The sequence below is a fragment of the Periplaneta americana genome, chromosome 14, assembly GCF_040183065.1.
Source record: "Periplaneta americana isolate PAMFEO1 chromosome 14, P.americana_PAMFEO1_priV1, whole genome shotgun sequence".
NCBI lineage: Eukaryota > Metazoa > Arthropoda > Insecta > Blattodea > Blattidae > Periplaneta > Periplaneta americana.
Genome location: NC_091130.1, coordinates 66,680,781 through 66,695,126, shown reverse-complemented (window position 1 = coordinate 66,695,126; position 14,346 = coordinate 66,680,781). Strand labels below are relative to the sequence as shown.

General features: G+C 34.6%; 1 protein-coding gene across 2 annotated transcripts in view; it reads left to right on the top strand.

Annotated features, from left to right (window-relative positions):
- LOC138713378 (FAD synthase-like) overlaps positions 1 to 14,346 on the top strand; it is a 97,211-nt gene extending 82,865 nt beyond the window's left edge. For both annotated transcript variants that reach the window (XM_069845446.1, XM_069845445.1), the window contains exons 7-8: positions 2,036 to 2,173; positions 10,513 to 14,346. In XM_069845446.1, coding sequence (XP_069701547.1) covers positions 2,036 to 2,171 — 136 coding nt within the window. In that variant the 3' untranslated portion in view covers positions 2,172 to 2,173; positions 10,513 to 14,346. The remainder of the gene's footprint in view (positions 1 to 2,035; positions 2,174 to 10,512) is intronic.

The following is a 14,346-nucleotide window of genomic DNA, read 5'->3' as shown; positions in this document are numbered from 1 at the left end:
ATCATCATCCCATTCATTAATTGAATATTTCTTCATGTCTCATTATGAGAAAGCTAATTTACATAGGTAGAGTAATCTGCTGTAGGAAAACCATATTTGTCTTTCCAAGAATGTATCTGTATGTAAATTTGAGCATTTTCTTATGAAATTGTGAGTAGTCTGCAGCTATGTTCAATATTTTCAATTTAATTATTCGAAAAATATTTTAAACCAAGTCATGAAATTGTGCCAGAAGTTGATAATTTAGTGTTTTATTTTAAGTTTTTTTGTTTTTCTTGCTAGCCATGTGCTATACCTAAAACTAATAATAGCCCTAATAGCCCTCTTGACCTACAACCAATTTACTCCATATGTTAACAGTTATTCTGTGACTTTACAATATTTTTAGGTTTAAAATACTTTCTTTCCTCTAAGAATTTGTCTCGAAGACGGGTTCCGTATTTATATATCGAAAAATAAAACTTGGGATGAAATTTTGTAATGGTTAGCATGTCTGACCGTGAAATGAGTGGGCTTGGGTTCAAATCCTGGTTGGGACAAGTTATATGGTTAAAGTTTTGTCCGGGATTTTCCCTCCACAAATTAAGAGCAAATAATAATAATAGTAATAATAATAATAATAATAATAATAATAATAATAATAATAATAATAATAATAATAACAATAATAACAATTTATTGCTAAAACAAAGTTAAGTTACATATTTTTTTACATGTAAAAATAGGATGACCAGATTGACATGGCTAAAAAAAGAGAACACAAAGCTTAAAAAAAGAGGACATTGTCCGAAAAAGAGGACAGAGAATATGTACTTAGATTTAGGCTTAGGCCTATATTATACTATAAATTATGGTACGTCAATATCTATTTTATTACAAAATATTTACAGTACGGATTTAGGCTTGTATCATACTTAAAAGTATGTTAATATCTATTTTATTACAAAATAATTATGATAAAATTTAATAATAATAATAATAATAATAATAATAATAATAATAATAATAATGACTTTACATATGAAAGTCAAGGGAACTATAATATTAAAGAGGACAGAAAATATCAATTTAGATTTAGGCTTAGGCCTATATTATACTACGTCAGTGTCTATTTTATTACAAAAATTTACAGTACCGGTACAGATTTAGGCTTATATCATACTTAAAAGTATGTTAATATCTATTTTATTACAAAACAATTAGGATAAAACTTAATAATAATAATAATAATAATAATAATAATAATAATAATAATGATTTTACAGTTACATATGAAAGTCAAGGGAACCGTAATATTAAAGAGGATAGAAAATATCTATTTAGATTTAGGCTTAGGCCTATATTATACCGGTACTTGAAATGATGTAAATATCTATTTTGTTACAGCATACTTATGATAAAACTTAATAATATAAAATTATTTTACAGTTAGCTACATATGAAAGCAACGACCATAACAAATAGGAGCAAAGAGAGGTAAGAGAGTATATTCCGTCGATGCTACTGCCACCTGCAGGCAAATTACTTGAAAAAGGCGTCAAATCAGGACATTTCTTGATTTTTTTTAAAATCCGCCCATACCCCTGACAAAGGCCTAAAAAGGAGGACATGTCCAGACTAAAAAGGACATCTGGTCACCCTATATAAAAATCACTCTGGCATCCCCAGAAAAAGTACATACTGGTGCCTACCGATCCAGAGTTTCGCTCAGACCCAGGTTCGATTCCCACTTGGGCTGATTACCTTGTTGAGTTTTTCCGAGGTTTTCCCCAACTATAAGGCAAATATAAGGTAATCTATGGCGAATGGTCGGTCTCATCTCGCCAGATATCATCTCACTATTACCAATCCTATAGACGCTAAATAACCTGGTAGTTGATACAGCATTGTTAAATGACCAAGTAAAAAAAAAAACAGTGCTGTGTATACAAGAGCTAATAATGATTTATTAAATTATAATTATGAAGATATTTTTCATTCATGTCTATTGTAATTCTTTGTTTTTCTTTAACCACATTGGTAATTTATATTGCAGGTATACTTCATTGGGTAACCGTCACAACACAGCACCTAATCCTGCTTTAAGTTATGTTGACACTAATGGAACTGTTCACTACTGCCCAGCCTATACTCTTCAAGATGGTACTAGTGAGAGAAACGGAAGACATTAAAAGTAAGTGTGAAGTATTCTTCTTCTGTTCTTAAGCCCAAACTTAGTCTGTTTCATGAAGCTATGTATTGACAGGTTATAAATAAAATGTTTTGTAGCTTATAGATAGTGACAGAGGGAGGGAGAGGACAGAGGAGCTGCAATGAGATTCGAACCCTTACACCACCATCTCACATTTTGGCCCTAGCATAGCTCAATACATGTTGGAGTCAGGCTTCTCTGAGGTTTTCTCAATAATTGTAAGATAAATATCAGACAATCCTATGGTGAATTCTTGCTTAACACGCAATGTATCATCTTGACAATCTCCCTAAATCTTCAGGCTATATTGCATTCGGAACATAGAAGTGCTCATGTTTCGAAACAATTACACCATTTGATAACACTCTTAGGTTTTTATAGTTATGCAGAGGAATCTTCGATTATATTGCAATATTTAAGATACAAGTTCCCAAATTCACGGCACCCTTCCCTATAATCTCTCTCAATTCTTTTTACAGTGCCCATAGACTAAAATAAATACCTAACAGTTTAATTTATTAAGAAATTGGGTTCTAAACAACTTAAATTTGTATACCTTCACAAAACCTCCTTCTTCCGGCACTGCAAATCTTGAGAATGAAGTTTTAATCTTTTCGACAAGTTTTCTCCATTCCTTCCTATTCTAGATTATTGTTGTCCAATTTTTAACCTTTAACTATTTAAGGGGTTAGGTACAGCTTACAGCAGTAAAATTTTGGAAATATTCAACATTTTTTTCCTCTATTACCGGTACTGTATCTTGTACAATATTGAAAATTAGTATGTATAAAACACTGTCCTCCTACTACATGAAAAAATATATTTACGATTAAAAAAAAATTATTTATTTATTTATTTATTTTTTTTTTTTTTCAAAATTCAGTTCACTGTGCAGTGATGAAGTGTTTCCCACATAATTAAAAAACTATCCAACATTCTGTGATGAAATTTTTTTGTGTATTTATGCATGCCATATCTACAATATGATGCAAGATCACTTCTCTACCTTTGATAGATTGTCTGATAAAAAATAAATTCATTTTAAAAAATGGTCAAATAGCAGTATTTTCTTTTAACACAAAATAAAAAAAAATATTATTTATTAAGGAATGTAGTTGAAAGAGCATGATATTGTAAACATGAGTTTCAGAAATAAAATAAAAGAAAGAGAACATGAAAAAGTTAACAAGTTTATGAGTTATGAGTGAAACACTTCATCACTGCACAGTGAACTGCCATCATTTTGAATTTTGAAAAAAAATATATATATATATAATTTTTTTTAGTTGTAAATATATGTGTATATATATATATATATATATATATATATATATATATATATATTTTTTTTTTTCATATAGCAGAAGGACAGTGTTTTACATATACAGTGAAACCTGTTCAAGACGAAAGTGACACGGTCCTCATTTTTTTTCCGTTGTGGACAGGTTTCCGTGTTATTCAGGTGTGAAGTTAAAATGAAATATTTTATCATTTGTATAAATGAAAAACAAAATGACATGCCGCAAATTGTAGGAATTACAAAATATTCCGTTTAACACTACTGACATTAAATCAGCTTCATGTCGCTTATTTAATTGGTGAATGATCTTCATGAAAATCTCATTTCCTGTATAAATTGTATCGTAACTCACTCATTAAGCACTATGAAGTGTATTAAAAACACTAAATTTAATATCTAACACTATAATACTGTACTGTATATAACAGCACATTATTTAATTGGACTAGGAGCCTACAAGCCTTGAATTCTGGATTATCTAATTTCTTTGCCAGTTCAAAGATTTGCTTTGCAGAATAGGTCCAGAAATTGGCATGATCTTTGAAAGGGCAAGAAGAATCCACTCCCACAACAGTTCATTTATTTCTATGTGACCAGTTGTTTTCTGTTTCCATTTTATGTCACCATCATTGACCGCAAGCCACTCACTCATGATACGGCCTTCATTTTTGAAAGTGTAAGTTACACCTGAGTTTTTCATTCCTAAATTTCAACATTATTTTCCATATGCTTCGTTTCTCATTTTTTCGATAACTTTTACTTCATCAGTTAATGCTAGTGCAACATTTTTACGCAACTTTTTTTTATCACGAAATCACTAATACACTTGCGTTCTACCCAGCTATGACAGTATACAGGTTGTGAAGCACTGAACATCTTTTAAGGGACTCGTCTGCCTAGTCAATAGGGTAATAAAATTTATGACCACCAGGCCAACACACCCTCATACCCTCGAAACTTTTGCAAACAAAACTTGTTTTTATCTTAGTGACCTATGTATTTCGTACATTCCTTGAAAGCACATACTGTTTCAAAATATAGTTTACATTAAAGTAGTGTGTCCAAAATATTATTTCTGTTTTGAACAGTAGCAGACAGTTTCCGTTTTCGCGTTGGACAGTTTCCATTTTATTCAGAAAAAATTACTCATAATACATATGAATTTTGCCTGGACCAATAAATTGTTACGAAATAGACAGGATTCCGGATTATTCAGGTTCCGATTTGAACAGGTTTCACTGTACCAATTTTCATTATTGTACAAGATACAGTAATGGAGGAAAAAAATGTTGAATATTTCCAAAAATTTTACTGCTGTAAGCTGTACCTAACCCCTTAAGGTCTTTAATCCCATCATATCCTCTGATTGAGGTTCTGGCTGATATGTAAATCTGTTATGAGGCAGTACATCTCATTTGACGATGTGTGTCAGAGGAAGAACAATTGTTTGTATGCATCTGAAGTCTGACTAGTGTAATATGGTCTTCAGTTTTTTTACATGATAACTTTACTTGTTATTTCTCGTCTGTCTGAATGAATAGTTTTGTTCCTTTCTGGAGGTCCCATATTAATGGCTTCTACTAATGCTACAGTACTATAAGAAACAAATTTATGTAACAATCAGGGGCAGCTTTTGAAGAGGGGCTGCGGAGCTGCAGCACCCCCAGACATTTGTGACTCTTGTCTCATTTTATGTTGTGAAATACATTTATTATACAGTCTCTATTTAGCGGCTCGAATTTTTTTAAATCTCGCTCTCATTGACATGCACGCAATCGTTAGTGAAGTCACTTCCTCCTCTGGTGCTGCCAGAGCGAAGCCAGAGACAAGGACTATGGGTGAAGCCACTTCCTCCCCTGGAGCTGCCAGTCTCTTCTCGGATGCTTTGTGCGTTAGTTTTACCCCTCCCCCTGCTGCCCCTGGCCATGAATCCAGAGTCACCAGGCACTGCAAAATTTGCAGCAACTTGTCAGTAGCGCGCAGTTTTAAATACATTTTCTTTAATGTTGTGAGTATAAGAAGTGTAACAATGTTTAATTCTGTACAATATTTACAGTCTATTCACTTCAGAACCTTAACAGTTCAGGAGAAATGTGAAATTAAGTGCCAATCAGTAGAATCTCATAACGGAAAGAGCCGCTAAACAAAATAGAAAGGCTGGCATATTTTTTGCTGATTTATCCAGTATCCCTGCTTTCTTCTCTTGATCTCCACTTAGTCTGTATTAGATTAATGTGTTTAAAGACAATTCCATCAGCTGGGGCAACAAGATGGAGTTTTAAAATAAGAACAGTAAATGTTGTTCATGAGAAAAAGGAGCCATTGCTATAATGTTTTCAAACCATAATGGAATCCGAAACATCTAACAACATTACAATAAATGAGGCAAGCGCCCTGGTGCGTGCTCTTGAAGATCCTGAATTCAATTTCTGGCTCAGATTTTTTCATTTACTGATGTATCATGTAGATATATTATACAACCAACTACAACATCGCCAGTTAGATATTTCTAAGGTCCAAATCTGCATATAAAAAAAAATAAATTGTGGTTTATTTAACGACACTCGCAACTGTAGGGGTTATATCAGCGTCGCCGGTGTCCCAGAATCTTGTCTCGCAGGATTCTTTGAAATGTCAGTAAATCTACTGACATGAGCCTTTCTCATTTAAACACACTTAAATGCCATTGACCTGGGCCAGGCTCGAACCCACAACGACTATGCTACCGAGGCCGACTCCGCATATCAAGCTTTGTTAATGCCATACAAACAATACGGATCAGTGCACAGTTGAGCAGCGAGTTCTGTGAAAATGAAAACTCTAAAAAGTGTCGGAAGGTCGAAGGGATTCAGACAAGGGTTGCGGCAACTAAGGAAGTATGTGACCACATTATCACACAAGCTAACACCCGATTCCAATTCATAGATCATTTCTGATATTATCTTCTCTTCTGTGTCAAGAAAAATTTGAATGCTACAAAAGCTCATTTCCTGAAAATGACCTAAATGTATGTGTGAAGCTTTTTTTAATGTTCGATAAAGACAAACTAAAAACGTAACTCACTGTGTTGTATCAGAGACAAGAATTCAGAAATATCAGTGATGCAGTCAAGCTCTTGCAGTTTCTTCTACCTGAGAACTTGCAGGCCTCATTTTCAGAAGTTGTGGAACTACTACGCATAGCTATCACCATACCAATGACAACTTCCGAACCAGAACGTTGCTTTTAGTGTTTGAAAAGAGTGAAATCCTATCTTAGAAATACGATGAGAGATGAGAGACTGACTGTTTTCCATTGTAAAGACTATGTTAAACGACATATCGGATTTTAATAAGAAGATGATTCAAAAGTCCGCAACCTACAAGACAAGGCGCATGGAACTAATCTTTAAATAAGATAATTTGCACGGTTTATTTTTATATGCAGCCCCCCTGAATTCAATACCCACGAGCCGCCACTGGTAACAATTAATATAGGATTGATACAGTTTCGTAGTTGATATACCAAATGCTTTACACCAACACTATGAACTGGTATGATTAACACAATTCAAGTTCCTTACAATATATGTGACTTATTTCTTATTTGATACCACATAGCGATCTGAAATTGGTTATCGGCAACATATGCAGCCCTCTCAATTTGTTTATTTTCAGAAACAGCCTGGCTGAAGTGCTAATCAAAACTTAAGATATAATTGCTGAATATTTAGCTCTCTTATTCAGTTGACTCTTTCGTTCTGTCCTGATAGGTAGTGAGAATATGTACAAGGGGATCACTTTATTTTACAGTTGTGAGCTATGCTAACATGTTAGTCATGCAAAACAATGGTTATGCTCGGTCAAGATTCACTTACCCTTGAATATACTTGAGCCCTCTATCCTGGTCTGCTTCCTGCTGTTCGATCCAAGCATTGGCAGGGTCTTTGTGAATGAATTAACTAAACCAAAAGGAAATGGGTTTTCCAAATACAACAGATTTTTAGCATGTTATTAAATTATAATTTATTTGGCCACTTGAATGTTCAGCAATATCTTAGGTATTTGCAGGGACGAGTTTTTTTGTTCTTAGCACGAAATGTGACTGAGAGGTGAACAAAGAAGTATATGCAGGTAAGTTTGTCGCGAATATTGGCTGCTTATGCGAAAAATCTTAATTTCTGCGATAAAAACAAAAAGAGGAGCTGGAGCAGGAGCTATTTGCCTGTATTTTTCTTTCTATAAAAATGTTGGCAGATATACAACAAATTTTGATAGCGAAGTTGACTTTTGGACTAAAGAGTGAGAAAAACTAAAAAAAAAAAAAATTGAATGAGAGCAAGCTGAATGGACTGCTGAAACTAATAAGGACAAAGCAAGTCTATTCGCTTGGAAGAACAAAGCTGCAAGTTTTAAAAAATGGTATAGTAAATGCGAAAAGAAATTCATTCAATAAATTCATAGAAAGTTTAGATTATAAACAAGATAGTAACAAAGTTTATAAATACGTATCTTCTGTACAAAAAGAAGCTGTCCCTGAACAACCAATTAGAGTTGGGTATCTGTAACCTTTATTTTCAGAAGACATTCCTTCCTTTTTGTTCTTTAGTAGGAGGTATTAATTAAAAATGTTTAAATGCTTATTTTCTTTAGCTAATTAAACATTGTTAAGCACTTACTTCCTTTATAAAGGTAAAATAACAGTAGTTTCACTTATCACTAATCAAGTATACTAGTTTTTATAAACCTTAAGGAATAAAAAGGTGATCAGTTATATACACTGTGTCCCGCTTAGAGGGATCGAGAAATAAGTGCTAATTTAAAGTATAAATAATGGTTTTATAACATAACTTTTTGTACAACTTGATGTAAAAACTCTTAGAGTTTCGGAGAATGGTCAGGTGCAACTCGATGTGTGTGCCTCGAGCTACCCTGAAGACATCCAAACAGTACTCAACCTTCTGCCAAATGTTCCATAACGTTTGTGGAGTGATTAGCGCAGCTGCATTTATAATGCGTTGTCTCAGTTTTTCCAAAGTATCAACTGTACCACGTTGGTACACAACATTCGTCATAAAGACCCAGAAAAAGGTCAATGGGCATCAAGTTGGGTGATCTAGGTGGCCAGGCAAGGGTTCTCCTTTTCCAATCAACCTATTGTGAAAGTTTGCATTCAAGAAGCCACACACTGCTCCATAGTAATGGGGTGGAGCCCCATGATGCTGAAAAACCGATTCTGGGAGGAGTTGATCAACAACAAAAGTTCTGCACATGTCCAGATACACATTCCCTTTGATTGTCGCCTTGATGAAGGAGGGTATTCCAATGACGGAATGATCTACTGAATGGTGCCAGGCTTGCTTCCACAATAAACATTAGTGCGCATGCACATGAACATGCGACTGTTTTTAAACCATTGGTGCATAAACTTGGACAGTTTCTGCATCTTGTCAGATGTAAATCATAACGATATCTTCATTGATTTTAAATGGTGAGCATTTATTTCTCGAACCCTTTAAGCAGGACATGATATAAATGGTAGTGTTAATAGAATTAGTCTTCTGAAACTTGATCAGAACTGTTTACTGTTTCAAACTGATAGTTTATGAAGGCCAACACAACATAATACTACAGGTAGGTAAGCATAGTACTTTTTATGTAACCTATAGTCTAAAAGAGATTTTACTTGGCTGATGCCTACACAAAGCATCCAATGCACACCGAACATTGGATTCGAACATGAAATTTAGATTTGGTTACACTCAATCTTGGAAAGGGATGCGTGTAGCCTATTCAGATAGGCTGGGGTCGGTTTATATCTTGCTTTGTGCTCTCATACTTGGATGCATCTTAATAGAAATATGAGGTCAAGTGTATTCGTAAACTTCCTGATTTTTTTTTTTTTTTTTTTTTTAGTTTTCAGCAAGTTTACAGTAGGCTGACCAGATGTCCCTGATTTCCGGAGACAGTCCCCGATTTTGAGATATTGTCTCCGAGGAGAAAAGTCTCCGTTTTGTGCCCAGAAGCTTTGATTTTGTTTCAGTAACATTTTATTGAAACTGCTGCGATTCATGCACATTTCTGAATGGTTCTTAGTATCAGACAGAAGAACCAGCGAGCGCATTATGAGATATTCTGTACTCTTCGAGAAGAACATAGCATTGGTCATCTCAGTATTCGCATTGCATGGAAGCGTTAGAACTGCCACAGTGTCTATTTTTAAGTAGTTCAAAAAATGAGGAATTTTGTGACAAACCAACAGGTGAAAAGTGGTATGATGCTTTTCAACATTTAAAAAAAAAAAAATCCATTCTATTTCAAAATCTTCTCAAAATAGTGTCACTAATCATGTGTCTTCCAGTCAGTAATTCATCAATTGAAAGACTTTTCTCCACAATGGACTCAATTTGGACTGATGAAATATCAAGAATGAAAGTTGAAACAGTTAAAGCTTTTTTACAAGTGAAAACAAACTGTCATTTCTCATGTGAAGTACTTAGTGTGAAGCTGTATGGGAAGGAACAGATACTTAAAAAAAGACACATTCTTCAGACAGGTAGTAAAATGTGTGTGTTAGAGTTCAAAGTGTACAATATTATGTGAAAAACTTCCATGAATGTGTCAGTATTGAAATTGAATTCTTAGTGGCTCTAATTATGTATAGGAATTACGTATGTTTTTGCATTTAATTAAAAAAGTTAAGATACTCTACAAATTTAATATGCAAAGTTCTATCATTGTATCTACTGTTTCTGCAACATTTCAATAGAGAGTGACTAGGTAAGCATTCATGGTTTTTTTTTTTTGAAATTGCCAATGTCCACTGCTGGAGCATAAAAAAATCTGGTCAGCCTAGTTTACGGGTAACAGTATTATTTATTGAAATATTAGCCTACCATATCTAAAACAGTGTTTTCGTTTACGTCATTCCTGAAGACCACCTGTGATCACTCCCCACTATCAGATTCCCTTCTTATCTTCCCCTGCTGCCAGAACCACAAAGCTGAGTCCTGTGTAATAAAATGGTTACATTTTTCCAACAGATGTCAAGAATCACGAATAAAGTATTACAGTCTGCATCAGCAGCTGCTCAAGAAATGGAGGAGCTTGTGGTTGTTGCTTTTGGTCCAGAAGGCCGAGCAATAATGGTGCAACAGCCTACAGGCCAGTTCTCCATCACCCGCAGTGGTTACAGCATATTGACATCCATCTACACTGAACCTGATCCGCAACTCCCAGCCAGAAGTGTACTTATGAACTGTGCCAGGAAAGTGCATGAATCCCTGGGAGATGGAGTGAAGAGTTTTATCATCATAACCTCGTCACTCTTAAGAAACTGTGAATCCATAGACAACCCTGCACATGTTGCAAGACAATTACAAATGGTACAGATGAAATTGAGTTCATTTCATTGCCAGATATCAGCGCTTCCTGGGATGAGTGATGAGGCACTCAAAGAGAGAATTGTTTGCTTTGAAAGAATTATTCACAATTTCTTTTATACAAGATTTCCAGCTGCTGTACATAAAGTCATTTCTCCATTACTGTGTCAGTGGATTCTTTCCAATAACAGTGATCCAAAACTGGAGCTTTATTCTTATAATTCTCTACAAACTTTACAGAAACATTTTCCATTTTTATGTCAGTTTGAAGATGGAAGTTCTAGAGCTGTTGCAGAGTCCTGCGTTCGACAGGGATTCAGGGTACAGAGACCAGTTCTAAATTTGTTGAGGTCAGGTTTATGGAAAATAAAATTCATTATGCTTGGAGACAGTGACAAGCCAGAGAGTGGATGTTTCGATGATATTGATGTTGAGGCTGAAGCAAATAGGTTCATTTCAGACTTTGAAAAGAAAGGACTGGATCTTGAATGCGAAGGAATCTTACTTGTAACCTCAGCATTATTTTCTGACCTAACAGTATTTCGCCTAAGACGTTTGAACGTTGCTGTCCTTCAAGGTGTACTGCCAGAAGAGGTTCTTTTTATTTATTCATGTTTGTCATGTTCGCAATTTGATGGCTGTGCTGATAGTGTGCTAAATGTGAAATCCGAAACTGAATATGGTGTGGACTACACATGGCTAGACATACCGAACGTTCATCAGCTTATTCTGAGAGCACCTACTTCTGTTTTAACCACCGAATATGCCTGTGCCTGCCAGAGTGCATTACGACTTTGCATGGTAGCTGCCTCTTGTGCAGTGCTGCCAAACTTGAACCCACATCTTACAAGAGCTGGAGGTTATTTCGAAAGAGATCTGCAACTTAATCTTTCACTGAAGAGTGGAATACGACCGCTTAACCCTTCGGTGTGTGGTATTAGAAGTCGGGCAGAATTATTAGCGTGGCATAAACAGAAGCAAATAGGTTCTGAATACAATGTTATTACCAGGAATAATAAAGAAGGGACCAGAGGGGAAGGTGAAAATATTGTAGACTCATTGAACAATGTACTTAAAATTGGCGATTGCAATGATGAATATAATACGACGAAACTTGCACAATTTTATAGTTCTGATTCCTTTGTTAATAATACTGAGAGCATTCTCCGTTGTGTAAACAGTGCCTGTTCGGGACTTGATGAAAGTGTATTGGGAGCCATAATAAAAACTTTACATTCAATTCAAAGAAGATTGCCTCTGGTTGGTGAGAAAGAAGAATGTTCTGATATGGAATCTGTAGGTGTGAGACTTTGTATCTTAGAATATTCATTGGGTGCTACAGCGAGCCTTCTTAGGGTTCACGATGTAATACAGACCAGGAAAAAGTTGCCTTCATAGAAGTACATGTTATATCTTCTTTCTCGTCAATTTTATTAAAGGAATTTATTATTACTAGAGCCCGTATTTTATGTAATTGCATATTTTATTCCTCATTTGCAGATTTGTGAATTAAAATGTTAAATTAAATTTATTAAAATTTAACGTTACATATTTGATATTCCCATGTTGTTGTACATTAAACTACCTACATGTTGAGGCTTTTCAATCGAGTTATCAGTTTTTAAACACGTAAAATAGTTTAGTTTTGAAACTCAAATTCTTCAGTATGGCCAGGAAGGCCATGTCCACAGCTACAGAACTAGTGCGCTGGCCTTCCATCCATATGGCCCAGGTTCGATCCCTAGTCAGGTCTCAGTGGAATTTCTGGTGGCCAGAACAGATGTTGCAGAGGAATTTTCTCAGGGTACTCCCATTTCCCTCTTTCATTCAATAAACACACTCCACTTCCTCCTCATTTCGTCTATCATGTGTAATAGTAAAAATAGGCTGGGTTGATGTCTGGAGGAAGTATGGGTTTCTGATGCTGATGTAGGTTCTAAGGTCTTGGAGCTCTGGGCTCGTCAGTAAATGATGGGACCTTATGTGCAGGGCCCAGGAAGGATGATCTGCCTGTCAGCATTGGATTCACAAATACCACCCGGGCCACCTGTTGAACTTAAACAATCATCACAAATAGGATGTACAGTGGGCCTAAACGGCCGGATCCAGCTCTCGTAAAATCAATCAATCAATGGCCAGGAGGGATAAAAATGAGACAAATAATGGGCTAAATGAAAGACGGTCTGACAGTAATAGTATTTCCAGATTCATTTATAAGGTTTCATTCAACTCAAAAACAATCATTAGAAAAGAAAACTTTGTAATTTATAAAATAAATAAATGTGTTTGTTCAGTAATTTTTATAAAGAAACTTTAAAATATTCCTTCTAAAATTTTTAGTGAGCTTAAATGTGCATGATTAGATGTTTTTATTAAAAACAATTTATCTTTGTTGTTTTTCAGTCGTTCTTATTTAACTGTGCTGTAATTTATTCAGTATTTACACTTTAATGCCTAAATTCTTTGTCAGATATTTACAAGATATTGTTTAACTTCATAACTCACACACCCACTCCCACTCACTCACCAACTCATTCACTTTATTATATTCTATATATTATATGAAAATCAGAATTATGTTCAGTATAGTATATATAGGAATGGCTGTTGTATCTTGTTTCTGCACTTCCATTCCTACTACCTTTTTAGTTAGAAGACATCTTTTATTTAAGTTTTGTCCCATTTGAAGAGCAGAAAGGAGACAGTTTCATTTTTTAATGAATATAATATGTCTATAATGGAACAAAACTGCTTAAAATCCACATTCAATTTGAAGCTAATCATCATTTAGTGTAAATTAAGTATTGTTTTAATACTTGTAATAATGATTAAATTAATTATTTATTTTCATTGTTCCTCCCTATGCCCCTAAATAAATATTTGAGATGAACTTAATGAACAATTGAAGACGCCAACAAACAAATTAGTGAAATGTGATTTTTATCTTTTAAGATTGATTTTTACTCAAGATAGGGCCTACTGATCTTTAATGCAGTTTTCACTAAGATATACAATTAAGCTGTGACTAAATTATCATCATCAGCATTTCACTGGTTAAGCCATTAAGGCTCGTTCTGATCTCATAGTTTTCAAATGAGGTTTTGGATCCATCTCTTCCTTGGCCTACCGACACCTCTTCTACCTCTTGGGTTATAATCCAAAAGCCTGCAATCAGCCACACTTCTTAAAAACCTCATTTCGGCTGCCTTATGGTTTTCTCCTCCTTTTTTGTTAGAGTCCAAAACTCACACCAATATAGGGACGGCCATTACCTTGTAGAACTTTAATTTAGTTTCTCTTCTAGTGTATTTTCGTGATCCCTTAATTGTGCCACATATAAAGTTAAATTTACTAATTTTATTAAAGAGGTATTCTTACTTAAAATAAGAAATATCACAACCTAGATACTTAAAGCTTGACTAAATTATAAGAACTGAAAAAAAAAAAAATGTATAGAATTTATTAACATTCACAGTTTCAGTTCTGTGGAAGTTT